This window comes from Scleropages formosus, chromosome 6 (genome assembly GCF_900964775.1).
Source record: "Scleropages formosus chromosome 6, fSclFor1.1, whole genome shotgun sequence".
In the NCBI taxonomy this organism is placed as follows: Eukaryota; Metazoa; Chordata; class Actinopteri; order Osteoglossiformes; family Osteoglossidae; genus Scleropages; species Scleropages formosus.
The window spans coordinates 9391618-9411439 of record NC_041811.1 but is presented as its reverse complement, the minus strand read 5'-3'; the positions used below and the strand labels follow the sequence as shown (position 1 = coordinate 9411439).

The window sequence follows — 19822 nt, the reverse complement described above, 5'->3', positions numbered from 1 at the left end:
GGCCTTATCTTAACTTTTGTGGTCATTTTGTGTATTTTTGCGCTTTTTTTCTCATCATGGATCCTAAGAAAATGAGCAGTGATAGCGCGGAGCAGAAAAGAAAATTACTTTGCACCACCATTGAGCAAAAAAAGAAATAGTAGGCAAATATGAGAGCGGTATTTGCATTGGTGCAAGTTGAAAAAAGGCAGAAAAGAGAAAGAACACCTGAAGTGCAAGTGCCCGATGTTCTATTGGAGGGGGACTCTCCTTCCAAGCAACACTCCATGTAACCTCTCCTCCTCACCACTCTCCTCCCACCATCCCATTAGGCCATGGACTCTTCTCAGTACAGGTAAAGTGAAGTTTTTATTTTATTTAATCTAAGTATTTATTAATTTTTAGGTTTATTTCTCATGTAAAGTAATGATATACAACCCTATCTTTTTACATATTGCCTTAAAAATGTGCATTGTCTTTGGTTTGGGAACGCATTATATTTATTTACATTTTTTCTTATGGGAAAAATTTGTTTGGTACTCGTCGTTTTTGGTACTTGTCGCGCCTCCCGGAACCAATTAACAACGAGTACCGAGGTACCACTGTATAGTGGACTAGACTAAAATAATTTATTTTTACAACATGATTATTTTTACTATGTCAGTTCATGGTAGGTACCATGATCAAGGGTACTACAGCAAAAACAGATTCAAACTCAGGACCTTCAGATTACAAGGCAATTCCTCTAATACATTACCTGCTGCCCCTACTAATAGTTGATGTTTGCATTCAAAACAAACTGATAAAAATGATTAATGGTAAAATGCCACAAATTTCAGTATTGTGAATTCATGTCATTTCATCTTTTCAGCAAAGAACTCTCCTCGGGGAGAGGAGCTCAACAATGCATGAATGGCAATACCTAAAACTTCCAGGATGTGGCATCACAAAGACATGCAATCTTAATGCCAAGAAGAACAAAATAACAAACACTGAAGACAACTGCTTCCTTCCCAGATTGGGGCCTTATCGTGGCGGAAGGGCTTGCGTGATCGAGGGATCTCGTCAGGAGCAGTACGTTTGTTGCATTTCGTTGCTGTGTATCTGTGTACAACTATACTATGCAATGACAATAAAGTTGTATCTATTGTCCCTGATAGGGTCTTCCAAGGTGAACAGGTCTGGAGTGAAGATCCAGACTAACATGATCCAAAGATCCCCATGAAAGATATAAAGACTACAATGTGTACCCTGTCTGGTATAGGGTTACCGGGACCTACCTCTGGAGCCAGGCCTGGGGGAAGTGTTCCTGGGCGAGCGCCTGGTGGCCGGGCAGGCCACGTAACTTGGGCGAGCTCAGCCCAAAAAGTAATGTGGAGGGCCATGTGAGGCCACCACCTGCAAAGTCCAACATGGGGGTTGGGTGCAATGCCTTTCAGGCAGCAGGAGGGGGCAGGATAGTGCATGGCGTCACGGACCCTAGTGGCAGAAACTGGCTCTTAGCACGTGGAATGTCACCTCACTAGGGTGGGAAGGACCCGGAACTGCAGTGGGAGGTTGAGAGATACCAAATGAAGCCTAACCCACCAACACAAAAAAACCAAACCACACCCACCAACAAAACACCTAAACCAGGCCTAACCCAACAAAAAACCAGCCATCAAGGCAACCCAGTAACAAAAACCAACCATCAAACCACAGCCAAAGCCAAACCAACAAACCAAGTCTGAACCACCAACAGAAACCAACCAAGCCTACTCACACCAACACAAAAACGAACCATCAAACCAAACCAACAAACCAAGTCTAAAACACCAACTCAGAATCACCAAACCATACCACCAACAAAACTAAGCCAGTAAACCAAGCCTAACAATCAACCATCAAACCAAACCCACCAAAGCCAAACCAATAAACCAAGCTTAACCCGCCAACACTACAAAACCCAACCGTCACACCAAACCAACCCCACCAACAAAAAAGAACAGACCATGTCTAGCACAAAAACCATCAAACCACACCCATCAACAAAACCAAACTAACAAACCAAGTCTAACCCCCCAACACAGAAACCATCAAACCACATACATCAACAAAACCAAACCAACAAACCAAGTCTGACCCACCAACAAAGAACCAAACCAAGGTTAACCGACCAACACAAAAAACCATCAACCAAACCAAACAAAGCCAAACCAATAGACCAAGCCTAACTCACCAACCAAACCAACAAACCACACCAGCAGCTCCAACATGCCCTTACCATATAATGGTACACTACTTAAACAGTGTGGCACTTCCAGCCATCTTCTTATTGACATACTGATAATCCGCTTGAGCTTCTACACCTCCTGGACAGAAAACTCATATACCATAAGAGGCCACCTAATAAGTGGCAAGAGCCAGAACTACAGACACCACAACCTTTAACTTCCAGAAAGGAGGGACGCATTATGCCTTCCACAACCACCTCCCTTAGTGCCACAACTTGCTCCTTATCACTTAACACAGAACTATACCATCTACCCAAACTCTTAACTGGCTTCTCCAGAATAGAAGGAATTACTTCCTCATCAAAACGAAAGTTCTCCTTCACCACTTTCCCACCAACAATTGACAGACTCCTCAATTTACTTGGCTTAACCTTCAGCTGAGCCCACTTCAAGTTATCGTTGAGCTTAGACAACAAACGACACGTACAAGGAGCTATAGTCATAACAGTTGTCATGTCATCCATAAATGCTCTAAAAGGGGGTAGGCGCGTCCTATCCCACAGCCTCTCACCACCAACAACCCATTTGGAAGCCCTTATAATAACTTCCATTGCCACTGTGAAAGCCAATGACAAAATTGTACATCCAGCCATGATTCCAACCTGCAACTGATGCCAAGACGTTGTATGGCTTTCCATACTAAAACAAAACTGAATTAGAATCAGAATATCTGCAAAGTAGGTTTTTACCAGCCTTGTTTGTTCACCAGCTAGCTCCCACTAACAAATGAGCCCAAATTCGAGTTCCTGCGGCATTGTAGGGGGGCTGGAGTGACGTCATGTGCCATGTAAAAAAACCTTTAATATCTTGACAAATCAGCACAAATGCAGCAGAAACGAATGAGCTTGAATTCGTGTTCCTGGGGCGTTGTAGGGGGGCTGCAGGACGTCACTTCCGAAATAAATAAATGTTAATATCTCAAAAACTGCAGCGGCACAAATGTAGCACTAACGAATCATGAGGTTTATTTCATTTGTATTGTTAGCGGGGGGAGGCAGCTTCACAGGGCTCTAGAACACCTGACCTGCTATACAACAGCCATCAGCCAAATCCACCATACCACCATACCCCTCACAGGACATGCTAGTTATTTTATAACTCTTGACCATAAATATTGCCTTTAATATAAATATTGTGTTGATCTTTCTGAGCAGCATGTTTCCCTTCATACCTGTAGTACCCACAGTTGGCAGCATGGTAGCTGCTCATTCTCACATAGCAATGACAGAAATTCCTGCTTATCTTAAACATTTTCAACTGCTTCCATAAAACCTTTTATAACAAAATTTATTCATTTAGCATTCACGAAAAAAGATGGAATCAATGTGAAAGTAAAGGCAAAATGGTCCATTAATATGGGAAGAACTACATGGTTCCAGAAAGTAAATAATTTCCTCTTTTCTTATGTTTTCTGTATTTTGTTATGATGAACAAGAAATCAGCTGAACACGGAAATACTGTAGGTGAAGAATATTGCTGGATAGACATTGCCAAAGGGTGAACACAAGTACAGAAGTAACTGCGGCAACGTCAGTAATAGTGGCTGACTCATGCATCTGACATGTCTTTTTAAAAGACAATGCGATAGGATGCCAGTGCCAAAAAGTGCCACTTATGTGATTACTGCTGGAGAAATTAACTTATCATTTTTAGACATTTCTTTTGTAGGCAGAATGCGTCTGAAAGTATGCAGCACCTGCAGTTGTTTCAACTCCCCTTTGTCAGAAGGTAGTGATCAGAGCAGTTGACTTACAACCCGAAGGTCCTAGGTTCAAATACCTAACCCTACTGTAGTACTTTCCAGTAACAATCTTTCTTGCAAATACTATAAATAATAAAATATAGGGACAAAAATGTCAAGTATAGAAAATCATCATATATCTATTTTTATTTGTTATGTGGCATGGGCTCCCTGTTCAGCCCTCGTCCTGTTGACTCCATAGTTAGCCTTGGTAGAAATATATAAATAAATATAAAAATACAAAAGCTGGTGGTGGCATAACTTGCCTGAAATAGTTCCATTTGGCTCTTCTGCTCTTTGGAACTCAGGTAAACCGGAGTGAACCCAACCCAACTCGGGTGAACTCTCCCCTCCTAGACTCTAATCTCTGCCTTCGGGGACATTCTTTAAATCCGTATCTGCCTATGCAGCGGAGCATCCTGTCATGTTCTTGGAACCCCACCTTGAGAAGCCATGTGTGACTTCTTGCTTGGGGCTCTTCTGAGGTAGCGGCTCCACTAAGACAAGAATCCAAAGTTAATTAAAGTTTAATTCAGAGGGATCCCACTGGCTGATGTTCCAGTACATCTTCATACACACCTCCAGCACGAATAATTAGAAATAACTGATAATAATTAATAGCTTTATAATTACGTGTGCAGTATTAAAGCAGCCTGTCACAAAAGTAATTTCTTCACACCTTCATGCAGCCAACATTCAGATTAAAGGCGACACAGCGTCTTCAGACACCCCGCTGTGGATTAGTAAATGCATGCCAAGGAATGTAAAATGAAATGAACTGTGTGCACCCCCCCCCCCCCCACACACACACACACACACACACACAGTGTTCGCGTGTGACTCCACTCAGGACCAATACTAAACTTTTACCTCTTTTTTATCGCGGCTGACAGCCTCTAAATGTCATCCTTTGCTGGATGTGCGACCGACAGCCCTCCGCGCCCCCCGGTCTCCGACAGTGACCTCACCTGGCCGTGGGAGGGGTCACATGGTTCGCACCAGTTATGTAAGAGCCGGGCGCTCCCGCGGGGTGTAAATGCGCAGCTCGTCCCGGTGTGTCACACTAACACTGCGTGTGCGCGCGCTGCGTTTCACCTGCTCCTGCGCACCCTCTGCATGCGATGCGCGAAGGAACTCCACGCGCGCAACCCTAACCCGGTGTTTTCACGCCGCCACGGGTGGAGTGGCGGAGGCGCGCGCGCCGGGCCCCGTCGTGCGCGCGCTGCAGTCCCGCGCTCCCGCGGCGCGCTGCGGCAGAAGGCGACCGCGCTCGGTCAGCCCGGTGGCGGGATGGAGGGCTGCAGCCTCGCGCTGCTCGCCAAGGTCCTCGCGGTGGTCGCGCTCAGCCTCACGGCCGGACTCGTGCTGGACGCGCGGGACCCCTCGGACCTGCACCTCGTGGGCGGGTACCCCGAGCTGTGGAGAAAGGCCGGGCTGGCGGGGGCTCCGGCCCGCGCCGCCACCTGCATCCTGGTCGGGGTGTCGCTGCTCGCCCTCGGCTGGCTCTATCGGCTCCTGTTCGCGCCCCTGGAGTTGCTGCGCGCCCCCGACGACGTGGGCTACATCACCGACGACGGGCGCTCCCGGGCGCGAGCCGCCAACGAGGTGCGCCGCAGGCGGAAGACCGGAGATCTGCCCCCGATCTACCCCAACGGGTGGTACCGGGTGGTGGACTCGCACATGCTCGAGAGAGGGGAGGTGAAGAGCGTGTCTGTGCTCGGTGGGTACCACTCTCCTCGTCATCATCATCATCATCATCATCATCATCATCATCAACATGATCATCATCGTCGCCACCATCATCACATCATCATCATCCTCACACCGCAAGTCCTCATATCAATTCTCAGTAAATCCTCATCACCCCCCCCCCCAACCCCGTGATCCACACGCGCAGATGAACTCATGCGCACATTGATTGATCATCGTTATATTTTTCATTATTTACTGTCTGTCCTCCTGATGATCATATAACGTGTTGTAAGTACGATACGCGGTACCTTATTATTTTATACGGCAACTGTTACCAAGTAACCGGTGACTGTTTGTCTGTTTTGTAACAGTGGGATTTGTAGGTCAGTCGGGGGGGAGAAAAAAAAAAAAAACATGTCTACAGACCTGGCGCTACCTTTCACATGATGATATCCGCGCAGTTCCATTTATTACTTCTTATTTATTACTCCATTTATTACAAATGATCGTTCTTGGAGTAACTGGTCAGATTCACCTCCTAAATACGTGTATTTAGTTTGTTCAGTGAACTGAATGCTCTCAACAGTCCAACAGGATGCGTTCTTAATGTAAACCAGTTTGCATTATTATTATTATTATTATTATTATTATTATGCAGATGGTCCCTGCTCTGCTACTATTGACCGGTGAAGTAAGTCTTGTAAACGTATAACAAGGATATATTTCCCTAAGAAACAATGGTTATTTAATATAGGCCAAGGGTATTTAAAGGATTTAACCACAATTAAAGGACTGAAAAGCATGCAGACCTACATTGCATTTACCTTCACGTATTTTTGTGACGGCTGCCTTAGAGTTTAGGTTGGTTTTCCAAGATACATTGGATGAGCAAACAGCAGAAAAGTTGGGTCTTACTGCATGAACCTAAACAGATGAAGCGAGACACTTTTGCCAAGCTTTGCCTCCTCACTCAGTCTGTGCGTATAAACAGTGTTTTCAGCAGAGTCCTTTTATAATAAATAAATGAAAAGAATTTTTAAATGAAAATATAAAAACAAATTGTTTTTTTGTATTTCAATTTGTAGTGTGTCTGTTTATAGATCTAGTGGCATATCTGTGCGGTCAAATTGTTGTATATGGTCACAAATAAGGAGAGACGTATCTGCAGAATAGATGCATCTGCATAAGTTAGCTACTTGGATCTTTCACACCCCACCTCCTCACTATGCTTTTAAATTCTTGTAATATGTTTTTTTTTTTTTTTTTTAACAACAGCATGCTCAGTATATACCATATTCTTCTGCAGCATATTTTACAAACTCACACCATTTGTAAAATGAGAACAGTGGAAACACCCCCCCCCCCCCCCCTTCCAGCTTTGGTGCTTGTATGAGATTTACACATTGTCTGTTTTTGGACTGAGGTTGCCAGCCTGGATTGTCAGAGCTTCTGTGGAGAAAATGATAGTAACACTTATTAAATTTCCTACGCACTGTTGGAATCATTCATTTCTTTCACATTTTCCAGATTGCTGAATGCACTTTGAGAGTTTAGAGAGCAATGTGCTAAGAAACCCTGTCATGCTCATTTCTGATGAAATACAGCTACTTTAAATGTCTTTTCCCTCAATTGGCTAATTACAACTATTATTATGCATAACAAAATTACAAGCGTCATTCGACTCAGTTTTCAAGCTCAGGGTTCAACCATCTGGACATGCTCGTTCCAGGCAATTGTTTGCAACTACCGGAGAACAATCAGTATTCTGCTTGAAGATGTGCTTCCGCATTAAAGGTCAGATTGCAATGGGATTGCATTTCAAACCGAATGGCTTCATGTCAAACTGATAATTGCCATAGTAACTTGGAAAGACCAACTCTGATTTGTACTCCATCTGGGAGACCAAACTCATTGCAAACTTTAAAAACTTGTATGGTGAGGGGAATACTTCCAGTGAAGCTGAAGATAATAGCGATTTTTAAAAATTCTTAATTAAACTATATTAATCAATTAAATACATAGACAAAAATGCCTTTCTCATCTCCTGGGCTTATCCTTTTTGCCACTGTGCTAGTTTTCCTTCTACAACAGAAGTTAATCTCTTCTAGGATGTGGACCTCCTCAAAGAATATGATGAAAGCTAAGGACCCCTCCTAGAAAAATACCCATAAATAAATTCAACTATTGCTTTCAGTTTACTGCACTGAAAATTAATTACGTTCTTATAGATTTATGTTGTTGGTAAGCATACTAATAGTTTTATTTAACTTTTCATTTTTATCTTTAGTTAGTGGCATTTTGAAAGCAAGCCTGTCCATTTAGACCCCCAAGAGGTCCGTGGAACCCTGTTGTTCACCCTGAGTATTTAAAAGATGGTTAGCCACACAGTAGCTGCTCAACAAGACTTTACAGTTAGAAAAGTCTTTGTCGATTTAAAGTATGGTGATCAATTTTTGTAACTTAATTTAGTAATATAGCAAATGTTGTGTGGCTGAAGGTGATGGAGAAAGGCTATATGGGTGCAAAAACAGATCCTTTTCCCCATTTCCCCCCTTTTGCTTTATTAGTGTTTTTGTAAAAAGATGACTATAGAAACTGGTAGTGTGACTGAAGAAAACCACCGAATACAAAATGCCACAGGGTGAACAGAGTGTACAGAAGTAATGACAGCAATATCATCAAAGGCAGTGATTGAGTCATATGACTGACATGACTCTTCAAAGTTACCAAAGATGCCAAAGAAGAATCGTTAACTACTGTAACTGAAATTAATAGATAGACTGTTAAGACTGGTTAGACTGTTTTTGGGAAGTGGATCAGAAAGTATAAAGTATCTGCTTTTATGAAAAGCAACTGTGCAAAAAGCCATTTCGGTCAGAAGTGAATGTAGTGATTAGAAATGTTGCCTTTCAGTGATTTCACCTGGCTTTTTACCCATCTGAACAAATGGTTAAAATATATTACTGGCTTGGTGTACAAATATAATACTGAAAGTTGTGTTACATAAAGGCACCAATTGTATACACACACACACACACACACACTTTCTGAACCGCTTGTGCCATACGGGGTCGTGGGGAACCAGAGCCTGCCCAGCAACTCAGGGCGTAAGGCCGGAGGGGGAGGGGACACACCCAGGACGGGACGCCAGTCCGTCGCAAGGCACCCCAAGCGGGACTCGAACCCCAGACCCACCGGAAAGCAGGACCTGGTCCAACCCACTGCGCCCCCCTACCAATTGTATAATTACTAATAATTCATCTATAGAAAGGGTTACAAAACTGGACTGTTGGTCAGGCAAACGCAGCCTCGCGCAACAAAATTGCTCCAGTAAATACCTACGAGGGGCTGGATTCTCGCTTGATGATTTAATACGATATGACTTTTAATAGCAAGAATTTGCTTAATTAAAGTTTTTCTTTTTGTCAGCCTGCAGAATGGGGATTTAATTTGTCGAAACAAGTGTAGCTTTGTATCTTTTAATTCCCTGCTCTAGTGCACTCTTGCCCTAGTCTCATTAGTCAGATTTTACCTTTGCCTGATCCAAACATCGAACAACAAGCCAACATGTTAAATGTTTCGTAAATGAAAAAAATGACCTTTTGCTGTGCATTTTTTCCTCTCATGCACTTTTGATACACAACATTCTGCTATTTTTAAAAGCTCAAACTTGGAGTAAAAAAGCACTGACAGATATTTGAGGTTTTGTGGATGCTTAAAGATGAAGTGGTTGTGGTTATGTAATGCTGAAGAACTGCCAGATGCCTCCCAGCTCTTGGAGCTAGTGTGGTGGAGGGGTCTAGGGTTGGGGGTGTGTGGGGCTGGGATGTGGAGTGTGATGTGTCACAAAGCAGAAGAGGGAAGAAGAAGCCTGGTGTGGGCAGCTGAACCGGAATGCTTTATGCATGAATACGTCATTTACTTATCATGTTTACAGTAAAAAAGCAGACCTGTATGAACTGTTTGCAGACAAGAACTATTCAAAGAAGAACGGGACACAAAAACACACTGTGCGTTCCTCCTAGCCCCGAAAAGGGAAAATATTTAAAGCCCAAAGTCTAATGGACAGTTTGTTATATCCTCATTTAAATAACTTTACAGTGAGAGATTTATAGTTTTGCACATTAAATGTACTCTAATACCTTTAGCAGATGCTGTTCTCCAAAGCGATGTACAAATCAGAGTAAAGGATAGTGCAGTAAATAACAGGCAGAGGGCTTAGATGCAAACAAGCAATCATTAAAGCAGAGTTTGTGAAACAAGCATTTTTATAGTCCATACAGTATATTCAAGCAGCTACTCTTAGGATTGATGTACGGATAGCGACAAGTAATACGTAAATAGGTGAAGGACTCATTTATGAAGAGGTCTCAAATTTCTGAGGGAAATGGGTGTGAAAAAGATGAGTTTTAGGACCTTTCTTGAATGCTTGGAGGGATTCAGCAGCTCTGAGGGACGGAGGGAGTTTGTTCCATCACATTGGGCTAAATCCGAGAACTAGTAGGTTTTCAGTTTTGGACTCCTTGTGGCCAGGAAAGCAAGCAGGCAGGGGCAGAGGAGTGCTGAGATCCAGGTTGTGTAGAATATTTTGGTGCTGATCCCTTGTCTGTCTCGCTTGGAAATATCCAGTCTTGCAAAGGCAACTATAGAAAACTGATCAAGAGAGACAACAAGGGTTTGTACTGCAGAATATGACTGCTTCTCCACACAATGCACACAGAAGCTTTGATGCACAAGAAATATGCCTGATAATACCTCCTAAAAACCATGTCAGAAGGAATATTCTGTTGCGAAATAATGCCAGCGTGAACGTGGGTGTTGAGTCCAGGATATGTGTGATTTCACTCCTTTGTAAATCACTCCATAGCAATTCTTGGAAGTGGATCAGATGCCAAACACCTGCACCTTGTGTTGCTGTTCCTATGGATCTGCCATGTTTCAAATCTGTAGCACGATGTGATTTTCACGTCAACAGAATGACATGCTTTAAAAGAATTTACGCCATTTTTATTGATAATAATAAAAAAATCATTTTGGTTTAGTGGGGAAAGATGAACGTGGATTTTGGGCACTGTTGCAAAGTTAACTACGGTTCTGGTGATATCCCTCTAGGACCGATCTGGAGTAATCCCGCCTTAAACGAATCAGTGCGTCTCCACATTACCCACTCAAGGTCAAGTGAACTAGGTAAAGCAGGTCACCTCTCCTTAATTTGCATTGTCCTTACACAGTCAGGGCAACGACTGACTTCTTGTAGCCCTTTGTTGCCCCAACGGAGGTATCCGTCACCAAATCTGCTTGCCAAGCTCTTACCTCCTGCTTCATCTGCTCCTTTGTTTCAGTTGAAACCCTTCTAACAGACACCATTATTAGGCTCTGTTACCTGGACTCCGCAGGGAGCCGTCGAGGGCTTGTCCACCTGGATACCTTTCTTCAGGTGAACTGAAGTCCTGATTGTCCTGCTTGACCTGAATACAAGAAAGCTTGTATGAGTTTGGGGGGTGATGGGAACCATGGCAACTAAATGCTGAGTGGCTCCATGGTGCTGCGTGGTGAACTTTGGGTTGGTTTAGAAAAGGAGAGAACAGCAAAAATATTAAGATTCAGAACAAGGTGTGTTTCATCATTTCTCATTCTCCTCTGATGCTGTATTTCAATATGATCCAGAGCAGATATGAAAGCAATTTAAGTCATTTAGGCTGTCTTCGCTCTGCGGTATTATTAGGTAAACGGAGCGCTCTCTACCTCAGGCCTGGCTTAGGTGATGTTTGGTATTATTGGAAAGTTTGTTTTATATTGTTTTAGGAGGGGCCCTGCTCTTTGATCCCTTTGGAACTTAAACTGCTTCCACAGAATACTCAGCATTATCAGGTGGCAAAGTAAAAAATAAACCACGCATCCTTTTTTCATGAACGAGATAATTTTGCGAAATTTTTGAATACTCATAACTGGGGGCTGTACAGAGCACTGTTAGAGGTTTTCTTGCCCTGATAAACTGGTTATCGTGAATAGGAAGGATGAAAGTTTATTGATAAATGTGGTTACTGTAGCTGAGAGTCCACTGATGCAAAATGCTGTATATATAACTCGACTTTACATTATTACTGCTCTTTGGAATAAAATTTAGGGCCAGCAGGTGGTGTAGTAGTTAGAGCCCTTTACCTTGCAACAATCCAAGGGTCCTTCTTAAAAAAAAATGGTGTGCTGTATTTCTGTAAATACATGGCCGCAGTACGCATATTTAACCCTTTTGGTACACGGTACAGCAGGGACTCTGCAGTGTGTATGAGGTTTTTACAGAGCTGGGGCATGGCACCCCGTGAGAGCCGTTTACAGTTGTGCTGTGCTCCGTCGCCACCATGCGGTGAAGTGACCGTGGGTCTGTCTGCTCAAAACCGTGCTGGCAAACGCTCAGTTGGTTCATTTTATATCTTGCGTTTTACATGCACAGTACTACAGGGAGGGGGGGTGCGGTGGTGCAGTGGGTTGGACCGAGTCCTGCTCTCCGGTGGGTCTGGAGTTCGAGTCCTGCTTGGGGTGCCTTGCAATGGACTGATGTCCCGTCCTGGGTGTGTCCCCTCCCCCTCCGGCCTTACGCCCTGTGTTGCCAGGTTAGGCTCTGGCTCCCCACGACCCCGAATGAGACAAGCGGTTCAGAAAATGTGTGTGTGTGTGAGTACTACAGGGAGCTGGCCGACCACAAAGAATGCTGCTCTGTTTGTGTCTTGCTGGATGTCAGATTGCCAGGATCCTAAATGGGACTCGAAACTGGGTTGCGGCGTACTGTGGTCGGAATCTCTGGACTGGATGGCCTACAGCAGCGGCCCTTGTCGTGGTGCAATGTCACCAGCCCACCTTTGGAGGGCGCTGTTGATACAGGCGTTAGTAGATAGGACGATACGACAAAGAATACGAGGGACGATAGCGCGGATAGAGGAGCGGGTGATAGAAACAGGACGTTGACTTAGGAGAAGAAGCCAGACTTTTCAGAAATCTTATCAACTGTGAGCGCAGAGTGAACTTTCTGATCTCGCTTTCTCAGAGCCTCCTAAGAAGGAAACATGGTACCAAGCTTCTGGCTGTGGTGAAACACCGCACAACAGACAGGTAGATTGCACCCATTGGGGTGTTTGTCCTCAAAGGAAGGAAGGTGACATGTATTTTGCTCCAGGACCCCTCGTGGGGTTCGAGCCACTAACCTCCAAGTCGCAACCCTGTGACCTCAACCACCACGCCACTTTCTTCTAGCTTCTTCATAGCCCTTCCTGCACTTCTGGGTGCTTGATGGCAGCAGTTTGGGTGGCGCCGCAGAGATCTGGATGAAAGTCCTGTCCCAGACGGGCTCCTGCAGCTGGCCCCGCCCCAAATGAGGCCCTTCTGCTGCATCGCATGTGCCAGTTTCACTGATGACAGCTTGGCCCAGATCGGCTGACCTGAATTAAGCCGAGCGCAACGTGTCTATCTTAGGCCCTCGACTGCGAGCGGGAAACTGAGATCTGCTCGAGATCATACCAAGCATTATTTCTCATTTCAAAAGGGGGGACAGCTGGTACTGTAGTGGTTAGAGCTGCTTTGGATCCAAAGTTCACGGGTTTGATCCCCACCTCTGGATGCAGTACCCTTGAGCAAGCCATTTACCTTAAACTGCTCAAGCAAAATTGCCCAGCTGCATAAATGGGGAAATAATTGTAAGTAGCTTAACAGTGCAAGTTGCTTTGGAGAAAAGCATCAGCTAAATGAATAAATGTAGTGTAAAACAGTGACCTTGAGCTTGTTCTCACATTATCTAAGCGCTCACAGTCGGGTGATTTGAAGCGGTCATCTGGCCGTGCTCCTTCAACCCCAGGTTGTCGTTGGCCTCTCAACCGTCAGATTAGCCATCTCCACCCCTGTACCCAAACAGCCACATGGCTCTAATCCAGTGCTGCTCGTAATCTTTACTTGGCAGATCAAAAGGCTGGATACCGTGATCTCACACACACCCTGGGAGCTGCCACAGCGAAGAACACGCTCTTATGTGCTCTGCACTTTGGACCACGCTTTTCCCGAGCTTCTAAGGCAGTCAACAGGATTTCGAAGAAAAATGGCTGAATTTAACACCGATATTAGTCTGCCGAGTTCTTGACGAGAGCGCGTGTTTATTGAAACGCATATTTTCTACAGGGCAGCTGGTGGTGTAGTGGCACAGTTCCCTTGAGTGAGGTACTTACCCTGAAGTGATACAGTGAAAATTACCCGGCTGTGTAAAGGATCAATATAAGGTCCTTTGGGGGAAAGTGTCGGCGAAGTGAGCAAATGTACGTGTAACAGCCGTCCAAAGAGTAGGATGGTCAGTGGGCTCTTTCATAATTTTATGTCGGTGGGCATTCAGTCCGACAATCTGGTTCTGGTTCTTCAGGCCTGAAAGGGCTCGAGGTGTGGAGCTGTGACACCTGGTGGATCAGGTTTGAAACGACACCTTGCTCTGCTCCAAGCTTTCAAGTTCAAGTTTCCCCTGAATTTACGTCTGAAATATACCATGTCCTCGGTGCTCACACCGTCATCCAGAATGAACTAATTTAACGCATTTTCCATCGTTTATAATCCCCGCAGCGGAGTGTGTCGGATGTGCCTTCGAGCCCACTAACCCCCATCCCCCCACACCTTTCCCAGGTGAGCAGGTGGCAGTCTTCCGAGGCCACGATGGGAAGGCCTACGTGGTGGACGCCTACTGCCCCCACCTGGGGGCCAACCTCGCCGTGGGCGGCCGCGTGCTCGGGGGATGCATCGAGTGCCCCTTCCACGGCTGGCAGTTCCGCGGAGAAGACGGGAAGTGCGTGCGCATCCCCTATGCGGAGAAAGGTGGCCGACTTCTCTGGAACCTAATTTTTATTCCGTGTGCGTGCATGTGCGTGTCTAACTTAGAGAAACGTCAGACATTTCGTGCAAAGATCACCACTGACTCATTTATTTAAAGTCTTCCTGCCTGGTTACAAAAAGAGCGGCGTGTTCCGAACGTGTCTTGCATCCCTGCGGACCCCCAGTGCCGGAGTTTGCGAAGGTGCGCTGCTGGCCCAGCGTGGAGATCAACGGGCTCATCCTGGTGTGGTTCCACTGCGACGGCGCCGAGCCTGCCTGGAACATTCCGGAACAGGAGGAGATCACGCGGGGCGAATGGGTGTACCGCGGCCGCACCGAGCACTTCATCAACGCCCACATCGAGGTGTGCGATGGTGTGCGTGTGTGCGTACATGCGTGAGACCATGTAGGAGTGTGCTCTCGTGCGTTCTTTCCTAATGTGTGTGTCGCAGGCTTTGGTTCGATGCGTCTCGGCGTCTGCGCGGGTGAGGCCGGTTAACCGCCTTGCTCTGTGTGACGGTGCCCCCTGCAGGAGATCCCAGAGAACGCCGCGGACATTGCCCACCTGGCGCACCTGCACACGCCAGGAATTGTCAGTGGCGTGGATCTTCGCTACACCAACAGCAAGACCTGGGAGTTCATCCGCCACGACTGGAAGGTGAGGAACGGCGGAGGGGTGAGGCTGATACAACGCAAGGGAGGGTCAGCCGCCACTTTGGAAATATTGTTTTTAAGCCGTTTTTCCCGTCCCGCAGGTGGAGTGGGAGCCCGAGCCAGAGCCCAACAAGTACTGCTCCCGGATGTTGGTGAAGCACGCCATGACCGTGTTCGGCCGCCACTGGCCGCTGCTGGACGTGAACGTGGTGGCCAGACAGGTAGGGCGCAGGGAGGGCAGCGGCACTGCTGTCGAACCCGTAAACGTGACCTACAGTACGGTCGATTTGTCACATTCCACCACATGAACCAGTACACGCATCACACGAGTCGCTGCACGTAGGGTTTTTTACATTAACAAATTATTATCCAAAAAAATTATTCAACATTATTACACCTAGGTGCTATTCAATCAATGACAGAAATTCCAGGTGACACTGAACCCGAGTTTGGCTCGCAGCAATCCCTCATTCTCAGCTCGAGAGCTCAAAGGTTAAAACTAGCCGATCGGTCCGCGCCGAAAACGCACGCTCACGGTCACTGTGTACGGTGTGCCTGTGTGTGCTCGCGTGTGCAATGCAGGTGGGCCCAGGCGTCGTCTTCCTGCTGTTCGACCACAGCTTCCTGGGTCGAGGGGTCATCATGCACTGCGTGACGCCAGTGGAGCCCCTGCTGCAGTGCGTCTCCCACACCATTTTCTACCAGAGTAGCATCCCGCCCCTGGTGCCCAAGTTCATCCTACGAGCCGAGTGCATCCAGGTACTGTCCGGAGTCGCTGCTCCAGGATCCCTGCAGCACGGTCACTGCTGTTCCCTGGGTGTCGGTTTCAGGAACTTGGTCTTGAGCTCGATTAGAGGATAAGTCACCAATGTAACCAGCACGGTGAATGCTCTCATGACTTATGTAACAGCTTCCTGTACAGAAACAGCCTTATGAAAATGCAGCATCTCCTTGATTTAACTGAGTCATGGGGGGAGGGATGTAAAATAGCATCTATATGAAACCAAAAGTGCGTTAAATATCAAAGGTACAACGATGCATTTTGAAGCTCAGTGCCAGCCGTGTATATTTCATAGCGGGGATTAGAATATAATAAAAAGCAATAATAAACGACCCTCTGTCTTGTAGCAAAAGAAAAGTGAACATTATGTGGAAAGCCAAAAAACAGGAATCACTTCGCTCCTCTTCTATGTCTACTGTTAGTCCTGGCGAGAGATTGACAGCATTTGCTGAGGAGGTGGTATATTTCATTTTATTTTGTTCATGGTGTATTAATTAAAAAAAATATATATATTATATATATATGTTTGTAACCCCCAGCAAAACACAAATTTAATTTGCAATAGAATGATCTAGAGTATGTACTAGATACGCGTTATGTTCGCAAGTGCTCACATAATGACATACTGAATGGAAAATAACGTGTAAATACCGATATGCAGTATGAACTGTACAATTTTAACCTTTAACTAGTCGAAATCTGTTAAATCAAGGAGTACTGAGTATGCCCTTTGTTCATACGGTCGGCTTTTTCTTCAGTGAGGTGGCATTTCTATGTCGTTTTCCTTAAATAACAGGTGTTTCCGTCTGCAAAAAGGTGTGTACGAGACGTTTTGGGACAGAGATGCACACTTGGTGTCTCCAGCCCAAAAGGTTTTTCCCCCCTCAGGGTGTAAATCTGACTATTTTCTGGCCGAATCTGAAGTAATAACCACCTAATTACCCAAGAAACAATGAGTGCTGTCATAAATGAGGCCTTCATCTGGTGGCTCAGTGATGATCATCTCACATCAAGACTTCTCTAATAATTTTTCACAACGCCTCTAACAGCATAGTGCCTCTGTACTTTGGAGAGTGAAAGACATGGGCAGTGATCTTGTGAGCTTTATTATGTTAGAGACATATGTCCCCCTTGTGCCCTAAATGTTCTGCCCATCCCATCCCCTGCAGTTTGAACGGGATGTGATGATCTGGAACAACAAGAAGTACATCTCCAAGCCCATGCTGGTGAAGGAGGACTCGGCCATCCAGAAGCACAGGCGATGGTTCAGCCAGTTCTACAGCGAGAACAGCCCACGCCTGCGCTTCCAGTACGACACCCTGGACTTCTGACTGACCTCGCTCATGGTGTTTCGGGTGGCAAGCGGTCTTTGATTTCGGGGTTTTTTTATGGTTGGAACCTGGGTGGGGGTTTCAGAGGGCTCTGGAGACACAGTGAAACCAGGATACATAGACAAAACCTCTCCAGTAAAAGCAACAAAGCAGCATGTTCTTCGGTATCACTTTCTTTCCCTGTACTGTCAGGCTATGGAACCCATGTTGTCTCCTAATTTGTTTGGTATTCCAGCTTCACATGCACATAGGTCCACTAGTCCCAAATTATCATACCTTCTTTTTGCCATCTGTTTTAACCTCAGCATTTCACACAGGTGTCTCAGTAAGACCATTTCAACAGCGGAGGGTCGGTTGGGAACCTTGACTGTTAAAGAAATGGTGGTGGTGCCATCCCATGTATTCACTGTGACCATGGCTGAAAGAAACTACCCAGCATCCCTTGATCTATCCTAGCAGGAAGAGGTGGGTTGCAACTAAAACCAGCAAATGAGAGACCCACAAAGGACTACGTGACACTTGAGCTTTAGATCAGTCGAGACGGTGTGAAGCAGGGGGCCCAAGCCGGGTCCTACAGAGGCCCTCACCCACTGCCTCTGGTGGAGTGGATCCACGTGGTAATTAGCCATAATTACAGATAATAAAGACTTTTTCGTGATGACTAGGATTAAAAGGTGGTGCTTGACCTTCTTGAGACCCTTGAAACCTTTTGGAAATTATAATAGATCTTTTCCGACATTTGAGGAATACATTACATGAAGATCTCGCAAAGCGAGTTTAGCAGAGTCCCAGTTGCAGATTTCTTTCTTGAAGAATACCTGAATTACTGTTAATTCCGTTCTTCCAGAAACAGGTGTTCTATGGTAAAGTATGAGGAGCTTGATTAGTCTCTCCCGGCCTGATTTTGGGGACCCTGGATCCGATGCCTCGCTTCCTTTTTTAAGTGCCTCTGTGCTCACTGTCCAGGTGGGTTTAAAAGGGTGAGCAGATTTGGGGGTCAGTTCTCTCTTAGCTTCTGAGATGGTGTTCAGATAAAGTTTGAGGACCATCACTTCATGAGGAATGATTGAGAAAGGATGACGATTAAAGCTGTGATGGAGTGGCATCCCATCCAGGGTATATTTTAAAGTGATAGGTGCCAGATGAACACAACCCAGCATGAGACTAGCAGCTGGAGGGAATGAATGAATGAATGAATGAATGAATGAATGAATGAATGAAATTATAGTGATGACATTGTATTGCTAATTTCACCCATGTATTCCGTTAGATAAATCACTGAAGAAATTCAGGTTTACCACCTGTTCAAGGATACAACAGTCAGGTTCTTTTTAGTACTTACAGTACCAATAAAAAGTGTGAATCAACTTGCTGAGGATGTTTTTCTTGTGGCATTTGATGAACAAGTGTGATGAGGAAATGAGGCCCCATGTCTTCCCAGCTCTTCTACAGCAGTTCCCAGAGATATAGAACATGTATGTGTTTCTTTGCCTTTACTCTTCTGTCTAATTCCTCCCATACAGAGAGTGCCCACGTTGCCCAGAGTTACTCACACTTTTCACTGATACTTTATTTTAAAAAGAAAGCCTATATTAGCAGTGCAGTCTCTCAAAGCCATACATATTGGTAGTACAAGACAGACTCTCTCTATTGTTATTATTTCAAAGTACTTTACGTTGACCGGATTCTGACTCTCTATACATTAACTTCTCATTATTGCTTCAGGTATGATTAACTTTGTAGAACAACGCAACTCTTATTAAGGTTTTGATTTTACCTTCCTTGACCCCCCCCCCCCAACAGTAATAAATGATTGAATATTTTCTGATTTGATTACCTTCCTTCCCAAATTTTTGCAAAACACCATTTAGCATGGTGCAGCTTGTTCTGCCTTAGTGGCGCTAATTGCACAAATCATGGCACAAATACAGCTCTTAAGTGTCTCAAGGTTCCTGCTATCAGGCTGATTCAGGTGCATTTTTGCTAAGAGTTAATTTCCAGCACAGCCTTTAATTACCAGTAGCAAAGATTGCGATATTAAAACTGGGAAGTCAATCAAGGCTGTCTCAGTGCTCCAGATACTATTCACTGTGTGTTTTTGTGTAGCACTGGCAAGTCCAAATTGATGAAAGCTCTTGAAAACGCACGTTCAGGCTGCAAGCAGAGATAATGTCAGATGGGCAAGGCGTTCGGACCGAGAGCCGGAAGCAGAAAAGTTCCTGAGACGGTGAAGTGTGACAGCAAATAGCGACAATTCCCACTACAGCTAAAGCAGGGCCCTGCAGTGGGAAATGCTGATAGCAGCCATGGATTTGTTCCCAAAAGTAAAAGTTTAGGAGAGGTCTTCATAAGAGACCCCATGCTGGGCTGTCTGGAATAAAGCCACTAAAAATTAAGTTTTTGCATCTCCCTGGATGAACACCCTGGATGTCACCCGAAACCCTAAACCTTAGGCTCAGTAGGCCACCCGAATAAAGCAAAGTCCTATCAAGAGGCAGAGCTTCACCCCAAGAAAGCTGTGGTAAAGCCATGC

The 19822-nt window shown here is 45.3% G+C and overlaps 1 protein-coding gene across 1 annotated transcript; it reads left to right on the top strand.

Moving 5' to 3' along the window:
* The first annotated feature begins 4833 nt into the window (after window positions 1–4833).
* Window positions 4834–19065, top strand: LOC108922591 (cholesterol 7-desaturase). The gene is made up of 7 exons (XM_018732812.2): window positions 4834–5713; window positions 14338–14526; window positions 14709–14887; window positions 15056–15181; window positions 15279–15398; window positions 15760–15936; window positions 17128–19065. Exons 1-7 carry the CDS (start codon window positions 4894–4896, stop codon window positions 17287–17289), a joined length of 1773 nt encoding a protein of 590 aa, XP_018588328.2. The 5' UTR covers window positions 4834–4893; the 3' UTR covers window positions 17290–19065.
* Window positions 19066–19822: the final 757 nt, after the last annotated feature.